At 39.8% G+C, this 18,918-nt stretch overlaps 2 protein-coding genes across 3 annotated transcripts in view; one reads left to right on the forward strand and one right to left on the reverse strand.

The window, feature by feature from the left end:
* Positions 1-5,957: 5,957 nt before the first annotated feature.
* On the reverse strand, positions 5,958-7,074 carry ccr6b (chemokine (C-C motif) receptor 6b). The gene has a single exon (XM_076749151.1). The coding sequence runs from the start codon at positions 7,069-7,071 to the stop codon at positions 5,983-5,985; it is 1,089 nt and encodes a 362-aa protein (XP_076605266.1). The 5' UTR covers positions 7,072-7,074; the 3' UTR covers positions 5,958-5,982.
* Positions 7,075-11,511: 4,437 nt separating this feature from the next.
* The window catches only part of crybg1a (crystallin beta-gamma domain containing 1a), a 63,132-nt gene continuing 55,725 nt past the window's right edge, over positions 11,512-18,918 (forward strand). For both annotated transcript variants that reach the window (XR_013078152.1, XM_076748680.1), the window contains exon 1: positions 11,512-11,922. Coding sequence is in view for 1 of the 2 variants with exons in the window: in XM_076748680.1 (XP_076604795.1) it covers positions 11,591-11,922 (332 nt within the window). In the remaining variant the exon portion in view is untranslated. The remainder of the gene's footprint in view (positions 11,923-18,918) is intronic.

Consider the following 18,918-nt stretch of genomic DNA (forward strand, 5'->3'; position numbering starts at 1 on the left):
AATGGCGGTGTTGTTGTGCTGCGACCATAGGGCTGCGACTGAACCGGAAATTACGTTCTGAGCGGACCAATCACAGTCCTCGACGTTCACGTCATGACGCGTCGACGCAACGCGTAGTCAGGATTTTTTGGAGGTGCACGTCAGGCTGCGGCGTAGGGTCCGCGTCAACGCCGTATCTACGCCGTCGACAAGAAGCATAAACCAGGCTTTAGTCTGCTCAGTATGTGTGTGTGGTGCAGTACCTTCTTCTGATCTTTGGTCTGGCTTGTCAGCAGGAGTCCATCCCTCTCCGACAACCCCCAGCCATCGTCAATCTGATGTGTTTGCTGGATTTGATGATGTCTTCACCACAACAAATTCCTCGTATGTGTAAAATCTTACCATGTCTTTCTCCTCTGTGTCCATGACTTGGTTGTCCACTGCGTTATACATGGTTATTGCTGCCATGTGAAGTTCTTTATGAATTGTCTCTTCCCTTTTTTTTTTTTTCTTTTTTCTTGGGGAGTAGTTGGTCATGGGCGTGCATGGCATGTCACAGGCGTGCATCACACCAACTGATGCAGGAAATTTTAACAGCTGATGCAATATCTGGTTTCAGTCCACTTAGTCCACAATCACAAAGATGAATTTCCCACACATCTGAAGTGTTGCTCAACTCATCAGGCAGTTGAAGGCCACTGTAGGTGCTGAATACCTCTGTCAGGCGAGTGAGATATTCGTCAGGGTTTTTTTGTTTTTTTTTTCCTCCATGCTTTTGCTTGATGCTGTGGGGTTGGCCGGATGTTGAGAGGCTGTTGTGACATCAGCAGAAGTCCATGGACGGAAAACCAGCGTTGCACCTTCTGGTCCAGATATTCCATGGGCATGTTGAAGGCTGCATTTTTATTGGGATGGCCCAGTATATGTGCAACTGAAGAAGCGGAGTAGGTTGTAGAGTTTTGTGGTGGAACAGGCACATCAGGATGAGCTGCTCCCGAACTTGTGTTATGTTGTGGCATGGTGGAGTCTGCTTCTCTTCTTTAGTTTGACACCGTAGGGTTGTATGGTGGTGGAGCTGAAGAATTAGTTGGTGGGTTGCCGTCAAGGTCTGAATCCAGCTTCAGAGCCGCCAACTGTGGAAACAAAAAAAGAAGAGATCTGTGAGTCCGGTGTTATTTTTGTGTGTAAATTTTGTTTTTCATTGGTTTCAACTTTTTCGCATGAAAAGTTGTTTCTGCATTATTTTCCTGTTTCGTGCTTCTGTTTCCCCTTTCCACATTTGTAAACATTCTTTTTGACCATCTATAATTTCATTTTTTTTTTTTTTTTTTTTTTTACAGAAAGTTTCTTTCTCTTTCTCATTTCTTGTTCTTTTTCTTTCAGTTTTACTTCTACCAGTAATATGTTTTTCAAACTGAGGGATCCCCCTATTGGGAATCCAAACTCAGCTGTCCAGACATTTATATATTTTAAACTTTTATCCCCATATTTCCTTCTCATGATATCCACAATCGGAACCTCTGGAGATCCAATCTCAACAGAGCCTTTACTCTACACACTCAAAACTGGTGGGTTAAAAATAACACAATTTGGGCTGTTTTATAACCCTACCGCTGGGTCATTATAGCACCAGCCCAGCAGTAGTTAATTTGACCCAAAAAGATGGGTTAGTCCATTTTAACCCAACAGATGAGTTAAATATTCTACCCAAATACTGGGTCAAATTAACTGCAAATCTGGGTTGTTTCAACCACACATATTTGTTATTTATGCAACCCAAATGCTGGGTCAAATTAATAATATTCTGGGTTGTTTCAACCACGCATATTTGTTATTTACTCTACCCAAATGCTGGGTCAAATTAATAAATATACTGGGTTGTTTCAGCCACACATATTTGTTATTTGCTCTACCCAAATGCTGGGTCAAATTAATAAATATTCTGGTTTGTTTCAACCACACATATTTGTTATTTACTCTACCCAAATGCTGGGTCATTACAGTACAATCTATAAGAAAATAAATTGCAATAGACTACCCATACCTATACAACTGTTCATCTACAAACCTATAAGAAAAGACATGCTAGATTTGGTCATGCAAAGCATATATAATGCAATAAACACTTCAACAATACTGGAATTTTTAGGCACCGCCTTGAAATTTATTATTACAGAATATAAATAAGGTCAAGAACTGGAACAGTTCAGATCAGTGGCACTAAATCATTCAGTGCGAAAAAAAAAAAAAAAGAAAAAGAAACAAAACTGAAAACAGTTAACAGGCCTAGTATCCATTTTTTCCTGTGTTTCCTCTACTTGCAAGCAAGTATAATACTTTGAAGAAACTTCACCAGTTTGGACGTGCTGATCATCATTCCCAAATGTCAGGACGTAGGTTTATGGTCTGGATGCCTTGGCCTCATGGAGGTACTCCACCATGTTTGTTCCAGGCTAAAGAAAGAAAGAAAGAAAGAAAGAATGCAGGACAGCAAGTGAGAGAGTATGAGTGAGTAAGGACCAAATGTCTACCAACTAGTATAGTAAAATAAAAATTAAAAACCAGGACCATTTTCCTGACCTTCACAAGAAAAATGATTGTTTTAAGACAAAGTCTAGTTAGGTTTACAACTTGGAAAAGATTCAGTGCATCTCTAACTCAACAAGTGTGGTGTCCTCCGTTTCGTCATGTTTTCAACAAGTAGTTCCTGCACTCAAAAGACCAAGATTCCTTGCGAATAGAACATGCACAGAACACAAATTAATGTTCCGTTCGATGGGGATATTCCGATAGGCGTATACATGACCAAATATTCGGGTTAGAAAAGGAGTAACCCAGGGGTCATATTCGGGTTTTTAAAAACCGGAATATGAGCATATTCCGGTTATTCAAGGTGTTTACATGGCCGTGTGCAACCGGGTTATTGCTGATATTCCGGTTATGAAAGAGTTTTTGACTGCACGTAAACGTAAAGACTGTGTAAGATGTTTCCTGCTCCAACACACCTGATTCAAATGATCGGCCCAGGAGCCGCTTTGTTTTATTTTTCCCTCGACTGTTTTTTTATCTATTCAAGCCGCTCGTGATTGGTCAACTACATGATGCATGGTGGCTTCAGCGTGTACGCACCGATTTGGGGGGGGGGGGGTATAAAGATACTACTTGAATAGGTAATGCAACACAGACAATGTGAATTAGGTATGTAGTGTGCACAAACCTTTTATTATACATTTGCCTTGCCTAGTCAGGTTCTCCCGGTGCTCATACGTGTGAGCTCTCGATGCATGGAGCCTGGTGTTTGGATTCGTGGTGGAGCACGTCTGTCAACGTGATGACACGTGACGTTTGAAGCACAAACAACCCAGTTGCTGAGTCAGCCGATGTATGTTGGGTTGATGGATTTTGAGCGCATGAGTTGCACAAAAATAACCCAAATCACATACAAATAACCCATAATGGGCAAAACATTTTATAACCCAGCGGCTGAGTAGATGAAATAACCCAGCTGTTTTTAGTGTGTACAAACCAGCTGCAGAGGTTGTGCACGACAATTACAATACAGACGTCTCTGTAAGGACTGCTTCGTCCTTGCCACAAGCAGTAAAGAGCCCTCAAAGTTTTTACACTTTGACCTCTGAGTCTACCCTGGTCTCAGACACAATTGTGGATAAAATGAAAATGAAAATGTTTAGCCAAATTAAAACCCTAAATTTAAAAGTCAATATAAACATCCCAAATTTAAAAACCAGATAAAAAGTTTGCCCCTTTTTTTTATGAAAAAGAATTGAAATGTCAATATTTCAATGCTCACCAGATGAATTTCGCTGAATTACATTCGTGGAATCCCAGCGGTAACGATGCGGGGCGAACACAGACAGTCCTCCCTTCTCAGAAGAGGATTTGAGGTTGGAGACTGGAAAACCTTTTTTCTTCCAGGATGGCCTGTCACTGTTCGTGTTCCGTCCCAGACGATCACTTGAGGGATCCCACTTCTGATACCAAATTGTTGTGGAAATTCTCTGCTGCTGGTGAAGAATGAAATAGAGACTTCTGCCGGCCGACAAGGTTTTTATTTTCTTTGCAAAGAAAAGGTCAATCATCACCCGAGCGGTAGAATGAAGAAAGACCCAAGCATGGGGAGAGCTCAACATTTATACCTGAGGAATGCCCCCTACCCAAAGGTGTGTTTTCGCACCTTTAAAGGGCCATTTAAATTTTTAGAACATCCTTCAACCGCCATAGTATATTATTGAACACATATCACACTAGCCTCTGTAATGGATGGAATTGCTTCTCTTTAACGAGGTACCTAATGTCAGATGGTAATCTCAGCTGGTTTTCCAGGTTTGGGTCAGTTCACCTTGTGCAGAACTGAGTCTTTGCAAGAGTCAGTTATGAAAATGACTGCTCACAACTGCTCAGGAGTAGGTTGTTGCTTTGCAGTTTAATGATTTTGTGTTGTAGGTTGTCAAGCACATGTGTGTATACACACTGGTCCTTTAAGTGCTATCTTCAGTGCTTTTCGAGACAAAAGACTCTAATTTCCTGACATCCAATAGCCAAGAAATTTCCAATTGAACTCAATTTTGGATTGACTGTGCTAAAGAAAATGTACATTCTTAAACACAATATTTATTAGTTGAGATAGAGCAATACAAGCTGAAATCATTGTATATCAATACAATCAAAATATAAAAGCTTTATCACATATAACAAAGTAGGGCATGTAAAGTGACAGTCCAGCAAGATCAGAAATGCTTCTTATCTTTAAAAAAAAATGAGCAGAGTCACTCCACATCATATACATGCAGTAGAAATATAAGAAAACAAGAGGTTGTTGTTATGATGACATAAGTGCAATAAAATAACAACAACAAAATAGGGCTTAATCATTATGTTGGATAGAGAAATGTAATTCCATGTGTCAACCATAAAAGTTGGGATGTAAAACATAAATGAAAACAGACTTCAGTATGATGCATTTTACAGTGTTCCCCAGCCCATATAGTAATATCCTTTATACAATTATATGTTTCACAAAGCAGTGAACCTTGCCCCATCCTTGCTTGTGAACAAGCAAATTAATTAATTTTTCAATTAAATTCAATTTTATTTGTATAGCGCCAAATCACAACAGAAGTTGTCTCAGGACACTTTCCATATCATAACATTCTGTTTTGTTAATGTAGCGTTCAAACTTTTTGAACCAGAATTGTACAATAATTGAAAATGAGGATATTACAGATATTGACATAAGATGTAACTTTGACCTCACTAATCAGCAGATATTCCTTCCATGGTAATCCCTTAATCATATCTATGTAAAATTTGACTTAAAATACCATTACATTGTATGAAAGTTTCTGTTCACCAGTTGTTGTCATATGTGGTTATTGTAAGACTGGTCATAGGACGAAAAATACATTTGTAATTAATAACATAACATAACGTGTTCCAGTTCCATCGTTCATGTTATTAGTTACATGTGCTATCCCTGCTTGACTGTGCAGATGCAGGTGATTAACAGTTACACTAAATGATGATATAAATTTTTATTGTGTATTTTAAGGAGAACTCCACAGTTTACACGTCATTTTAATCAGCCTCAAAAAGCAGATTTTTTTGTCTTATGTCTGCTTGAGCTAGAAGACATATTCTGAACAAAAACTTTCAAAGACATGGGTGTTTGGTAGGCAGGGCATGTATTGCAAAAAAAAAAAATATTGGTTATTGGTTGCAGTATTGGAAATGTAGCATCCAGCATTTCAAACCATGTGGAATATCTTCCAATATTGTATTATAGTGAAGGCAATTCGATTGCTGGCTTACTAGAATATAATAGATTTCAAATACACATGTTTTGTTTTAGCACATTTTGCACAAATGCTTTCACTTTTAGCTATGTACAGCTACAGCAAAGTAACAGTGTGGGAAAGATGAGAGGCTGCTCTATCATCGCCATTGCTAATTATCCCCTTTCGAAGGAATTCTACCATTGCAATGTCATCCACTGAAAGATGACATTTTGTTGGAACCATCTGGAGACATGTGGGCTGAAATGCAAATATCAGAAGTTCGCCGTGATGAGCGAACAGTGTAGATGTATTTTCTGCTGAAGCACCATAGGTCCAACATTATTTGCCAGAAGTAGCTCCTGAATTTCACCCCAATGAAGGCATAGAGGATGGGATTAAGACAGCAATGGAGGTAGGCCATGCTTCTGGAAATGGCCAGAACTTGGAGTTTAATCTTTTCCGTCTCACAACTCCTCTCCTTAAAAAGAGACAAAGTGTGGTCCAGCAGAGCCACATTGAAGGGAAGGTGGCACATGATGAAAACCACAACCACTGCCCAAACAACCCGGATGGCCTTGTGCCTCTGGCTGCTCTGTGCTCTCAGCAAGGTGCACATGATTCTGGAGTAGCAGAACACCATCACCAACAAAGGCAGCAGGAAGCCAATGGCCATTTGAAGGCTGGGAACCAGCACCTTCATTAGCTTTGCTGTTTCATTCTTACTGAAAGACAGCTGACAAATCACAGTGACAGTCTTAGCTCCCACACTGTGCTCTTCAAAGCGCTCAGTGTAGATGAGTGTGGGCAAAGTTAAGGCCACTGCAAACACCCAAACAACTGAGCAGATGAGGCGACTGTAGATAAGAGTATGTGAGCGAGCACCAAAGAATCTTCTAGCTTGAACTATAGCTACATAACGATCGCCACTAATGCACGCAAGCAGGAGCATGCCACTGTAGAGATTGACATAGTAGGCTGACCTCAGCATCTTACAAGCCACAGGACCCATTAACCAATTGTGCTGCTCATTGTATATAATAAATGGTAGAGCAACCACAAAGATCAGGTCTGCCACAGCCACATTGAAGAGATAGACATCTGTCATCATCTTGGTTCTCTTGTAGAATATATAGGTAGCGATTACAAGAATGTTGCCAATCAGACCGAAGGCACAGATGATGGAGTGGATGTAAGTTTGAGTGATGACCTCATTGGGGTTCTGGTCAAGGTTGCAGAGTCCATCATCTGAGTAATCTCCTTCCGTACTGTAATCATAATCCGAAGTCACTGATGCCATGTTTTTAATCTAGAGAAGCAAAAACAACCATTTACATCAAACAGCAAATCATTTAAAAATTTCAGCAAATCCCCCACATATCAGAGGGAAATATTGTACTTTTCATTTGACTACAGTTAGTTGACTGCTGTAGCTATGATACCTTATAGTGCCTTACTATTAAACTACCCGGTAGTGTATAAAGTACTTAAAATTGGCAACAAATTGTCAGATTACAACAGTAAGTGCCACAAATTTGTAACAATATAACCCTCTGAAAGGAGTGTGTCTGCATGAGGAATACTTTTGATACTATAAATACATTTTGCTAAGGAATACTCTGTACTGCATTCAAGGTTTTAATTAAGAAAAGGTACAAATGGATCCATTTGCATCAGTAAAGTAAAAGTTCTCATTTTAGAAAATGAACCATTTAAGAATCTTTCATATTATATTATTGGATTATAACTATGGATGCATTAATGTGTAAGCATCATTTTAATGTTGCAACAGGTAAAGGTTAAGTTTATTTTAATTACTTATATACTGCTGTGTATTTTAATCTATCATGTTACATAATTGATTAGTTGATTTTATTTCATATTAATAATTTGAAATGACCAAGTAACTAGTAACTAAAGCTGTCAGATAAATGTAGTGGTGTGAAAAGTACATTATTTGACTCCAAAATGTAGTGAAGTAGATGTATAAAGGAGGATAAATTTTAATTACTAAGAAAGGTATAAGTCCCACAAAACTGTACTCAGTTAATGTAAATACAGCATTTGTACTTATTGAACATATTTAGCTTCCAGCACTGCTTAGCAATATTAAGTTACATTTTGAATTGAAGACTTGTGATACATGTAATGGAGCAATTTTAGACTATTCTGCATTTACTCAAGTAAAAGATCTGAAATACTTTTCCCCATTAATAATACAGTTAATAAATTGTAACTAATGGCTTTATTAATGGTTATTAACTAAGGTATTCACTCTTTTACAGAACCGTAATAAGACCTCACTATAACCATGAGCCCTCAGATGGACAGTGGTGCCAGCACAGAATTTTTATAGTTAAAGTCTGCACCCTGCATAAACTAAGTAAAACTCACACTACAACTTTTTGTCTGTTTACAAGACAAAAGCCAGTGTTCTAGTTCAGCTCTTCCTCTGGCTGTCAATGACCCAGTTTCGGTCTCATTAAACATTTAGTGAATGCATGCAAAGACAAGTTGCAGGTGTTTGCACTCTGTTCTTTGTCTGATCTTTGTCTGAAGTGATCTTTATCAGCAAAGGTCTGTGACGTATCATTGAGAATTGGTATCAGATCACAAACATCTAGGTCAGATAACACGAACAGACCTACTGGTTGTATAAAAATGATTAAGAAAATAATCAATGTGTTTTTCTGTGTGACCCTAGAACATTACACTCCTCTTGTGATTTGTCTGTGAATAGTAGCATGTGAGAAACAGCATACTTCAGTTTACTTCTTCAAAAACTTGATGTAAGGAACAAACATGATGTGATGATATCTCTCGTTTTAGGACTTTCACTTCTCAGAAAATCACAAAAATTAGACATGGTACAGTGTAGTAGGACTCATCGATGAGAAAGGTATTGGGTTTTGCACATATTTGTTTGGGGAGATAATATGTAAAGAAACACATTTTGAGAACTTCAAGCGGTCTGCAAATACTGTTTTCGCAATTTACAGAAATGACAGTTCTGTAAAAATGTGTGTTATTTGAACGCTTTCTATGATACTCGAGCTATCTTTAAAAGTGATAGGTAAATCATTTTAAAGGTTTAACACTGATAAATCATTGCAAAACACTGACATTGGTCATTGCAGATCAGTTTTAGGCTTTAAAATTTATCACATGCACTTTGTCAGAGAAAAAAACAATAATTATAGTTCCACCCTTAGGCATATAGACACATCAAAGTACATTATGCAGTAACCAAAATCCAGAATCGAATTTCAAAGGTTTAGTACTCACATTTTCTGTTCAGAACATACATACCTTGTGAAATGATGCAGATTGTCTTCCTGTTAATTTCTTTATCCTCAAGGTATGATGTTAACAAGTCAAATGACAGTGAAAAATATTCATCCCAGGTGCCAGAGCTTCACTGTTGTCAAAGCTGCTTATGAAGAAAGATGTAAGGGAGCTTTATGTCACAATTACTGTGCGCTTAAAAAAAATCTCAAAAGAAGAAGATAAAGGCAAAACCACATTCTCACTGGCTCTGCTGGTGCTTCACTGATCTTCCTGCTTTTGATATCAACTCATCTATATCTGCTGCCGACCTTTGTACACAGATCCTACCAACAAAATAACACTTTGTATCATTCTGTGTGCAGGGACATTCCACCTGCATGCTCAAGGTACATTGGGGGGTTCCAGTGATTCTCTGCTAGATTGCATAATTTACACAAGCTGCTAACAGTCTCTTCTTTGAATCAACTTATGTCCGGTCAGAATTTTTATTAATTTGGAGAAAACAAGTCTGCCGTAGAGCTATAGAAAAAACTTTTTCATGCCATTTATGAAATTTGAGTTTTTACAAACTGCTGACTAAAAGATTGCTTCCCTCCCACACCCTCCCTACAACACACAGAAACTCTCATCTCCTTTATTCATCTCATGCATATGGTCAAACTGGGATTTGGTGAGGATTAGTTATTCGTTATGCAGAATGATGCAGATTGTCAAAAAAAAAAAATTTTTGATTTAAGGCACTTCAGGAGAAAAAGACATTTATGCTTGCACTGTAATAAACTTCTGTGCAATTAACAAAAGAGGTTGCACAGAATTTTAATGGCTTATGATGTTGGTGAGGACCTTTGTGTTCAAACTGAGAATTAAACTCTAACTGTCAACCCAACTGACACCTTTGAATGCCGTGTAGGGAAAAGTTTTTTTGCTTCAGTTCTCTTACATTTAGAGAAAAACATATACATCCACACCCACCCACCCACCCACCCATATCCGTATTGAAACATCAAATATATTATTAACAAGGTGTAAAGAGGTAATTAAAGGGCAAATGGAGGTTTGCATTAAGGTAAGACTAAATTGGGAAGGTTATGTTGAGACACTCAAGAGTCTGTCAGCAGCAGCAAGCAAGAAGCTCAAAGTAAAAATGGTGCTTTCAAAATAAAAGCTTTTTAGTGTGGCTCCTTAAAAGGAAGTAGCTGACGCCTTGCATGTGAGAGAATAGCACTCATATTAATATAAAGCTGAACACTGTAGTGAAAAGTGTATTAAATCTTAAATGTTATGATTTACAGGTGTTAAAAATCAGGTCTCACAGCATACACACTTAAAAAATATAATAATAAATTGCCCCTTGCTTAACTCAGATGATGTATACACACAGACATTTTCAAACACCAAACTCAAATGATTTGGCTAAGTTGTTGCCAAAATTGGTTTTAAGCTGTTCTCATCATGCACAGGACAGGTGGAGCAGATGCTGCAAGGTCCTGGACCATCAGTGGACCCTAAAATAGTAAAACTAATCATTCTAACAAGCGAACAGTAGTAATGCTTAAAATTGTTTCACCAGTGAAGATTTAAGGTTTTGTTTTTTTTTTTAAATCCTGCATATGACACAGCATGCTTGTGTGTCGTTGAAGGGGATAGGGTACTTGTACTAGATACTAAGTATGTTTGAGTTTTGAACTGTTGGTCAGATAAAACAAGCAATTAAATTATGTAACCTTGGATAATTTATAAACAAATACTTACTGATTAATTGATTACCTGAGAGAAATGGCAGATTAATTCATAATGAAATGCATGCCATATGTTCATACCAGCATTTCTAGTCTCACTATTTATGTATTAGTATTTTTCTATTTGAAGTAGTACATTTTTACTGAAAGAGAGTTAAATACATAAAAATGTTTCTGCTGTCTTCCTTCTTCCTTGAATAATTTCCCAAATTGGGATCAATAAAGTAACAGTCTAAGTCTAAGTCTAATTTTCTCTCCCTCTTCGATTTTATATGTAAATGAAATAAATCAGTATTTCTACAGAAGAATTTCATTTTCATTTGCAATTAGCATGGAGCTTTGGTCTGTACATATCTGTGTACAAATCTTTGGTGGATCCTCAAGGTTGATAAGCAAAAATTACAGTAAATATGACTTCACTGAGTAAATTAAATTGTATTATCCCACATACTTCAAACACTTGACGTTCTTCTGGTCAGAATTTAATCACTGTAATGTATTTAGGAGCATGACCTTAAAGAAGCAACCTGTACGATAACTTACGGTATATTCAGCATAATACAGTATTCGTCAAATAAAGGCATTTATTTTGAAGGTAACCGTGTACGTCTTCTGAGAGTTTTTATACAGCTGTATCTTTCCCTTACTTGCTGGTGCGCACTACTGGTTTAAGCAAGTCCAAAACTTCCTGTTCTACAGGTTAGCCCGGTGAATCCAGCAGCTAGAAGCAGAACAGCTCTCGTCTTAGATTTGTCTCGCACTTTCTTAAGCAGGAATTGTTTTACAGTCACTATGAGTAAGTCGAGCACTCTGAAAGTAAAGGGCTTGTTTAAATTAAAATCACCTGAAAAGGACAGCAAGGAGCTGAAACGGTCGGGTTCCCTCAAAGATGTAGGAGCGACCCGCACCGGAGACAAGCCGGGGACCTTACCGACGAGTCCCGGTCCCTTCAGTCCAGGAGACAACGCCACGATGTCCGGTGATGTTTTACCCATTTCCCCGATACCAAAGAAGGGGAAGCGGCTGTTGTCGTTCAGGCTGAAACGAAAGAAATCCAAGAGCGAGAAGGAAGGACAGGGGTTCCCCAGCGAGACTGATGAACTGGACAGCTTCAGCAGCCACCGGTACGATCAGAAATGTTCATTTCTATCATATCCAATTCATGTTTTTCTCCTTTATGAGCCCGTGGATAGTCGTTGTGAGTTAGATAGGCCTATATATGATTGGCTTGCCAGCAGAAGCTTGGCTATATCAACCTAATGTATTCTATCATTGCTATCATTGCCACTGTAACAATGTCATTGTTTTAAATGAACAAACCACCGCAGATATAGATCACTTTCCCCCGTTTAGTAAAAATAATTGTCTGAAGAGCCCGTATCAGAAAATATATTTGTTGTGAAATCTATATATTTTTATTTTTTCCGCAGACACTTGAGCAAATCACTAAAACAAAACAAAATTATACATTTTCTGATATATGAATATAAGTCAATAATGGTGAAGCTATAGGACCCCTGGCAAGTCTTGTAGGGCCCCGGGCCCCTTAGACACCACTTTGGAAAGAGCACACCATATTTCTCAGCTGACTGAACAGAAGGAAGCATTGAAATGTGTGTGTGTAGAAACACGTCTCAAAGCGACTGCTTTCCCCTTTGGCACTAACCACTTGTATTGAGCTATGACTGGGCTAGTTTAGTCATGCATAAGGCTTGTTGGTAGCAAGTTTGAAAATCCAGAGGGAGGTAAACAGCCACAGTGAGGTAGGAGTCTAGTTGAACTGTCACACAAACCACAAGATGCTTTTTTGTGGCTTCTTGTTACGCAGTTCAAATGTAAAATTTTGCATATTAGGTCTCCACTTTCTGGGAAGTTGTGGAAAATGAATGTGAAACACACACTGACCCAGTTCTGTTAAGGTGCCCTTAGACAAAGCATTTGACCCCATCAGTCCTTGCTCACTGGCTGACAGTTTAAGGCTGTGGCAGTTCCTTGATGGGAATGCTGGGAGCATGACTGTGAATGCCTTTGTCCATGCTGAGTCACTCTTCCCTGGATAAATTAAAGATTGAAAAAGAAACTGGTAAGCCTCAAGTGGTCACTATAATGACAAAGACAAAGTTTCGAGTTCTTTAATTATCACAAATATTTCAAGTTTCTCTTTTTTTTTAAAAATATATATTTTGATCTATATTGTTATGCATCCATACCGAAGTGTTCATGGATTATGATCTGTTGCCTCTGACTCAGGTGTTACTGCCACATGGTGTCACACTAACGTACATTGACAGATGCTGCATAACATTTAATGTTGAAATGACAAACCTGCTGTGCAGGTGTGACGCACTTTCCTGATCAGTCCAATTATATGTTACTCCATGAAGTTGATATTGTTTTCTGAGCTGGTTCTGGATCTAGACAAATATGAGTAGTACTGAAGAGAGTGTGGATGACATACTGTGCATAAATGGGAAGGATGAATGTCACTGTCACTTTTTTTATAACATCATGTAATGAAGGGGTGCACAATTAATTATATGACAATGATTATGTAACAGTTATGTGTATGCGGGACTGCAGGGAAACAAGGGACTGAACCCAAATGTAGGACACCAAACAGGCAGGCTGACAAAACAAAAGCAAGCTTTGATAAAATAAAGCTGATTACAGTCCACAAAAACAGGTGGGCAGCAAAACTGAGGAAGCAGGCTGTGGCAAATGAAAAAAGGAACAACAAAGGTGAACAACAAAAACTAAACTAAATAAGAAAAATCTGAAGTATGTGGAACAAAGTCAGGAAATACTGATAAGCAACACACACAGATGACCTGACAACTGAAAGAGGACTACATGGACTAAATACACAAGAGTGAAGGCTAATGAGCGACAGGTGAAACAAATCACGAATCACCAAGGTGGGAAAGAGACAAAAGCGGGAAATAAACTCAACTAAAACCCAAAACCCATAACACATGTCTACCCTACAATATTGTAATACTGCCGCTTTGTCTTGTGAGTGCCTCGGTGGATCCAATTGATGTTATCTGTTCACATATCAACAGTCACCATCATCAGTCACAAGCAAATCTGCTGTGATTAACTGGTCTTTGCTTCCCAAATATGCAAAGGAGAGCACCTTTCCATTACACTGGGAACTTTCAAATGCAATATGACATCTCTGTATAGATAAAAAACTGTTCTAATTTGACTTCTTGCTTTTGTGGCTAGGGCTGCTAGGGGTAGAGGATTTGTAAAAGAAGCTCAAAGACAAATAACCCCGGACTGTATTTCTATAGTAGTGCATTTATCATTTACATATTAATGTTGTATAAAGATGTCATGGCTAAGGTGTGGGCAAACAATTGCCCACGTACACATCCAGCAGATGCAATGAAGCATTATCATCCCATTGCAGTAGTGTCTCTGGGCCCTTGATGTGCATTTCAAAAGTTCAATAGAAATTAAAAAATATGTACCCAATGTGCAACAAACATTTAAATAAACATTTTCAATATGTTGAAACAATTACAGTAACAACTCTGACAAAATTCAGTTCTTATTCCCCCAGTGCTTTACAGGCCTGGCGGGCCGCCAGGCTTTTCTTGCCCCCCGCCAGGCTAAGCGTCGCTTGTTTATTTATTTTAAATAGGTTTTTTTATGCACCAGAAACAGTGATACCAAAGACAGTATATAGAGCTTTTAACCGCATCTGGTGATAAGATTGAAAGTGCAATGGCGACATCTTAAGCTTGGTTTAGGCTTCGGCGTCGCGGCGACGCCGTACCTACGGCGTACACCCTACGCCGTCACTGAGCATTCGTAGTTCTGCGTCGAGGGAACGCGTTGCTCCGCAATTCACCGCCAAGCCACTAGGGGGGTGCGACTGTGTCTTTGTATGGTTTCGGGGGGCTCTTGCTGCCGCGAAGAGGAGTTGTAGAGGTGGTCGTACTTGCGTACCTCCTCGATAATTCTTTCTTCGGCTTGGTCCAGTTTTTCTTGTAGCTCTCACCACAGGAACTTTGAAAATGGCGGTGTTGTTGTGCTGCGACCATAGGGCTGCGACTGAACCGAAAATTACGTTCTGAACGGACCAATCACAGTCCTCGACGTTCACGTCACTACGCGTCGACGCGACGCGTAGTCAGGATTTTTTGGAGGTGCGCGTCAGGCTACGGCGTAGGGTCCGCGTAGGGGTCTGCGTCGACGGCGTAGGTACGGCGTCGCCGCGACGCAGAAGCCTAAACCAAGCTTTATGGTCAATACGTGAACACATAGGGGGTGAGTGGTCAGGTGTATTTTCCATCACCTGAACCCCCCAAACCACTGCCTCTCTCTACCTGTCTACACGCTAACAACTTTTACGCGACATGTCACGAAGAAACGCCCTAACCCACGAGAAAGGGTCAGAAAATGTTGGACACTTTCTTTTTCCGAAGTCGGAGGAGCACTGGAGGAGACGATGAGCCCGCTTGTTCATCCCCAGGCCAAAGGGAGTGCATCCCCGGCGAGCCAACCAAGCCACGGCTGGATGATGAGGCAGAGCCAGTGCCAGTTAGCACGGATGTTAGCACGTTGTCAGAGCAGCCTTCTGCGAGCCACGAAGGTAAACATCGAACTAGCGGATTTGATCCAAAATGGTTAGCTGACCCTAAATTTAGTGGATGGCTCTACAACACCGGGTATGGTAAGCATGTTTTGTGCTATATTAAAATATTAACAATATTATGCTCGCTAATTTCATGTTGGTTTAGCAAATTTTGCAATTAAATTCAGCATTAGATACGCTTCGTTTTATAGCCATGGCTTTTTTTGTGTCGTTCTTAGGTATATTTTGCCGGGTGTGTTGCAACCGCCGCCAGCGGGCAATGCAAGGATCCTCAACCAGAGTCTTCATTGAAGCTCCCTGTACAACTTATAGGCAAGATGTGCTAAACGCACATATGGGTCTCTACACCATCGCACTAGCATTGAGATGGCAGCAAGCAAAAGGGGAAAAGCCTAACTGTGCCTATGGCATATGTAAATACATATAAATGCAGACAGTAGGTACCCCAAGAGTTTGGCTGGGGGAGTCGTGTTCTTTCCCTTCCCAAAGCCGAAGACACAACAGAAGCTGTGCCTACAATGGATCAAACAGTGTGGAAGGCCCCACTCCCAGCTAAATGTCACGAAAACAAACAAGCATACATACGTCTGCTCCAAGGTCAGGCGAGGCTAGGCTAACGCCATAGCGATAGCTAGCTAGCAAGACTATATGAGCAAGACGCTCATATATGCAAAACTGGATATCAAAGTTATGGTTACCATTAGCGAATATTGTATATTACTAGTATATCATTGCCAGAACATTACCAATACCCTCTAAGTTTAGCTAGCTAGCTAACCTAACGGTAACGCTCTTATGGAGGATGTGGACACAGATAAACATGTTTTAACAATACTAGGCTAACATAAGAGAACTTACCCGGCAGTGCAAGAGCATGACTGGTCCACAAGGCTGTGCTCGTTGCATTTGTGGTGGAGCTCGTAGGGTTTCTCCGATTTTCCCATTGACTGGTATGCTTTCGCTTTGATAGTCATAGTGTTCCCATCGTTCCTTATTTTAATATTTTGGATATACCCCTCTACTGCATATTGCAACCGCGCTGGTATTGCTCCAAAAAGAGTCATTGACACGCACCGGTATACTTCTCCCCGGCATGACACTGTGTTGACAGTCCGTCGGCGTCAAGAAGCTTGTCGTGCTAGCAACAGTAACTAAGGGGTGCGGGCTTTTGCGAAAGGTCAATTGATATTTTTTATTTTAATTGTATTTTTTTTTGTGTTAAAACACAAAAGAGCCAGCTCTGTCCTGGGCTGCCCACTTGAATTCATCGAGGAGGTGGCGGACAGAAGGATGTTAGCCAAGCTGACATCCATCATGGACAACTCCTCCCACCCCCTGCACCACACTGTGAGGACCTTGAGCAGCTCCTTCAGCACAAGACTTTTACATCCCCAGTGCAGGAAGGAGCGCTACCACAGGTCATTCCTGCCCACAGCCATCAGACTGTATAACAGTGCACAATAACATCAACTCAAATGCAAATTGTACTGATCACATCTCACACTTTTCCTGTTTTCATTTGCAATCATCATTTTTAAATGAGTAGTACATATAAGTAAATAAGGGTGTATGTATTGTATATATTGTAAATCCCATAGCGTATATAACACTTGTGCAATATTTTTCTTGTCTTATTGTCCTCTGACTTCTTGCACTCTGTCTTGTTGCTGCTGTAACGTGAATTTCCCCCCATTGTGGGATAAATAAAGTCTATCTTATCTTTCAAGATTGTGCCTTTTTGTAAGACTCTACGTTTAAGTATTGTTAATAAATGGCTTACAATAACACATAATAGTCATAATTTCAAAATTCCTGTCAACTTTTAACATTTTATTTTTACAAAAACACGGTGGGCCGCTGGTGGACTTCTCTAGCGGCCCTACCACCAGGCTTAGCAAGTTTTCTTGGGGAAACCCTGAAATTCTCTCAGAAATGTAATTGGCGACTGTTAACATTTTTCAATCAAAAAAGCAAACATTCTCTGATTCCAGCTTCTCTAAGGTGAGAATTTGCTATTCTCTTCTCTTAAATTACAGTAAACTGAATGTTTTGGTTTTACACTGGTAGTTGGTCAAGATAAGCTTTTGAAGTTGTCACCATGGGCTTGGTGAAATAGTAACTGGCTTTGTCACTGTTTTTTGAGACCCATACAGGGAAAAAGAGAAGATTTTTGTAATGATGCTACTGGAAAACCAGCAAAAAGGCAAAGGCAGATTGACAACTGTGCCAAACACACATTTCCTAATCAGGGTTCTAAATTAACTTTTTTGATCACCAGCCAATGTGGCTGGTGACCTAAAGTTACCAGCCAATCAGAATTTCCACTATCCAAATTTTTTCCCGGTGAAAATAAGAGAGATTATGAGTGCCACTGAATGCATTTGATCATTTTATTTACATTGTTGGCATGAAAAATGCACAGAAAGTACAACACATGAAACAAAATATACACAGAAAGTGCAAACATTTAATTTATACAAACAAAAAATGCTGTCAGATTTATTATTTTATAAAAGACATTTTTCCAGTAAGCATTTAGTATCATTACATTCCTAATAAAATGTATTTTTCCTTTCAACTTAAAGTGTTTCTGCTTTCCTTCTTTAATAAGAAATATATATAAGTAACAGCCATGACTTAAACACTTGCAAAAAATTGCATTGGTAATAAATTGAATTATGTATGTACAACTAGAAAACACAAATAGTGCAGCAGTCAGTATTGCAGACTCCTTAGGTTCTCCTGATGACTTCGGGCACTCTCATGGTCCTTTACTGCCTTGACTTTAAAATTATTAGTCTCCACCACAAAATTATTCGTCTTGTTTTTTTCTTTCGTGTACATGCGGCAATCCTTACAAAACATGACGGCATTTTCATGATCAAACACAAGCCATTCACGACCTGTCAGCCATTTCTTCGTTTCGCACGCTTTGTCGACATTCTCATCCCCTGCCTCCTTCCTGTTCTCGCCCCCAGACGTCTGTCCCAACCACCGCAGCATTTAGTTTAACTTTACTTTTTACTTTTAGCTAGCTCAGTCTCCTTTTTTACAGTTTATACGCCGCCGTTCATTCTTCTTCTTCTTCTTTGTGTTTGCGTTTCCATGGTTTCTCGCGCCGGTTGCACTACAGACTGTAGTGTGCCTGCGCACAACCAATGGGCGTCTTATACGTCATCACGTAGCATCACGACAGTGTTCATGGGAAATGTAGGACGGACTGTTAGGGGGACAAACGACCAAGAACTGTAGAGCGGCTCTGACTGACATGATTGCCTAATGCATTACCGGCCAAATTGGCTAGTAAGTTTTTATTTACACCCATCCATCCATCCATCCATTTCCACCCGCTTATCCGGGGCCGGGTCGCGGGGGCAGCAGTCTAAGCAGGGATGCCCAAACTTCCCTCTCCCCGGACACTTCCTCTAGCTCATCCGGGGGGACCCCGAGGCGTTCCCAGGCCAGCCGAGCGACATAGTCACTCCAGCGTGTCCTGGGTCTTTCCCGGGGCCTC

This window comes from Chaetodon auriga, chromosome 14, assembly GCF_051107435.1.
Source record: "Chaetodon auriga isolate fChaAug3 chromosome 14, fChaAug3.hap1, whole genome shotgun sequence".
In the NCBI taxonomy this organism is placed as follows: Eukaryota; Metazoa; Chordata; class Actinopteri; order Chaetodontiformes; family Chaetodontidae; genus Chaetodon; species Chaetodon auriga.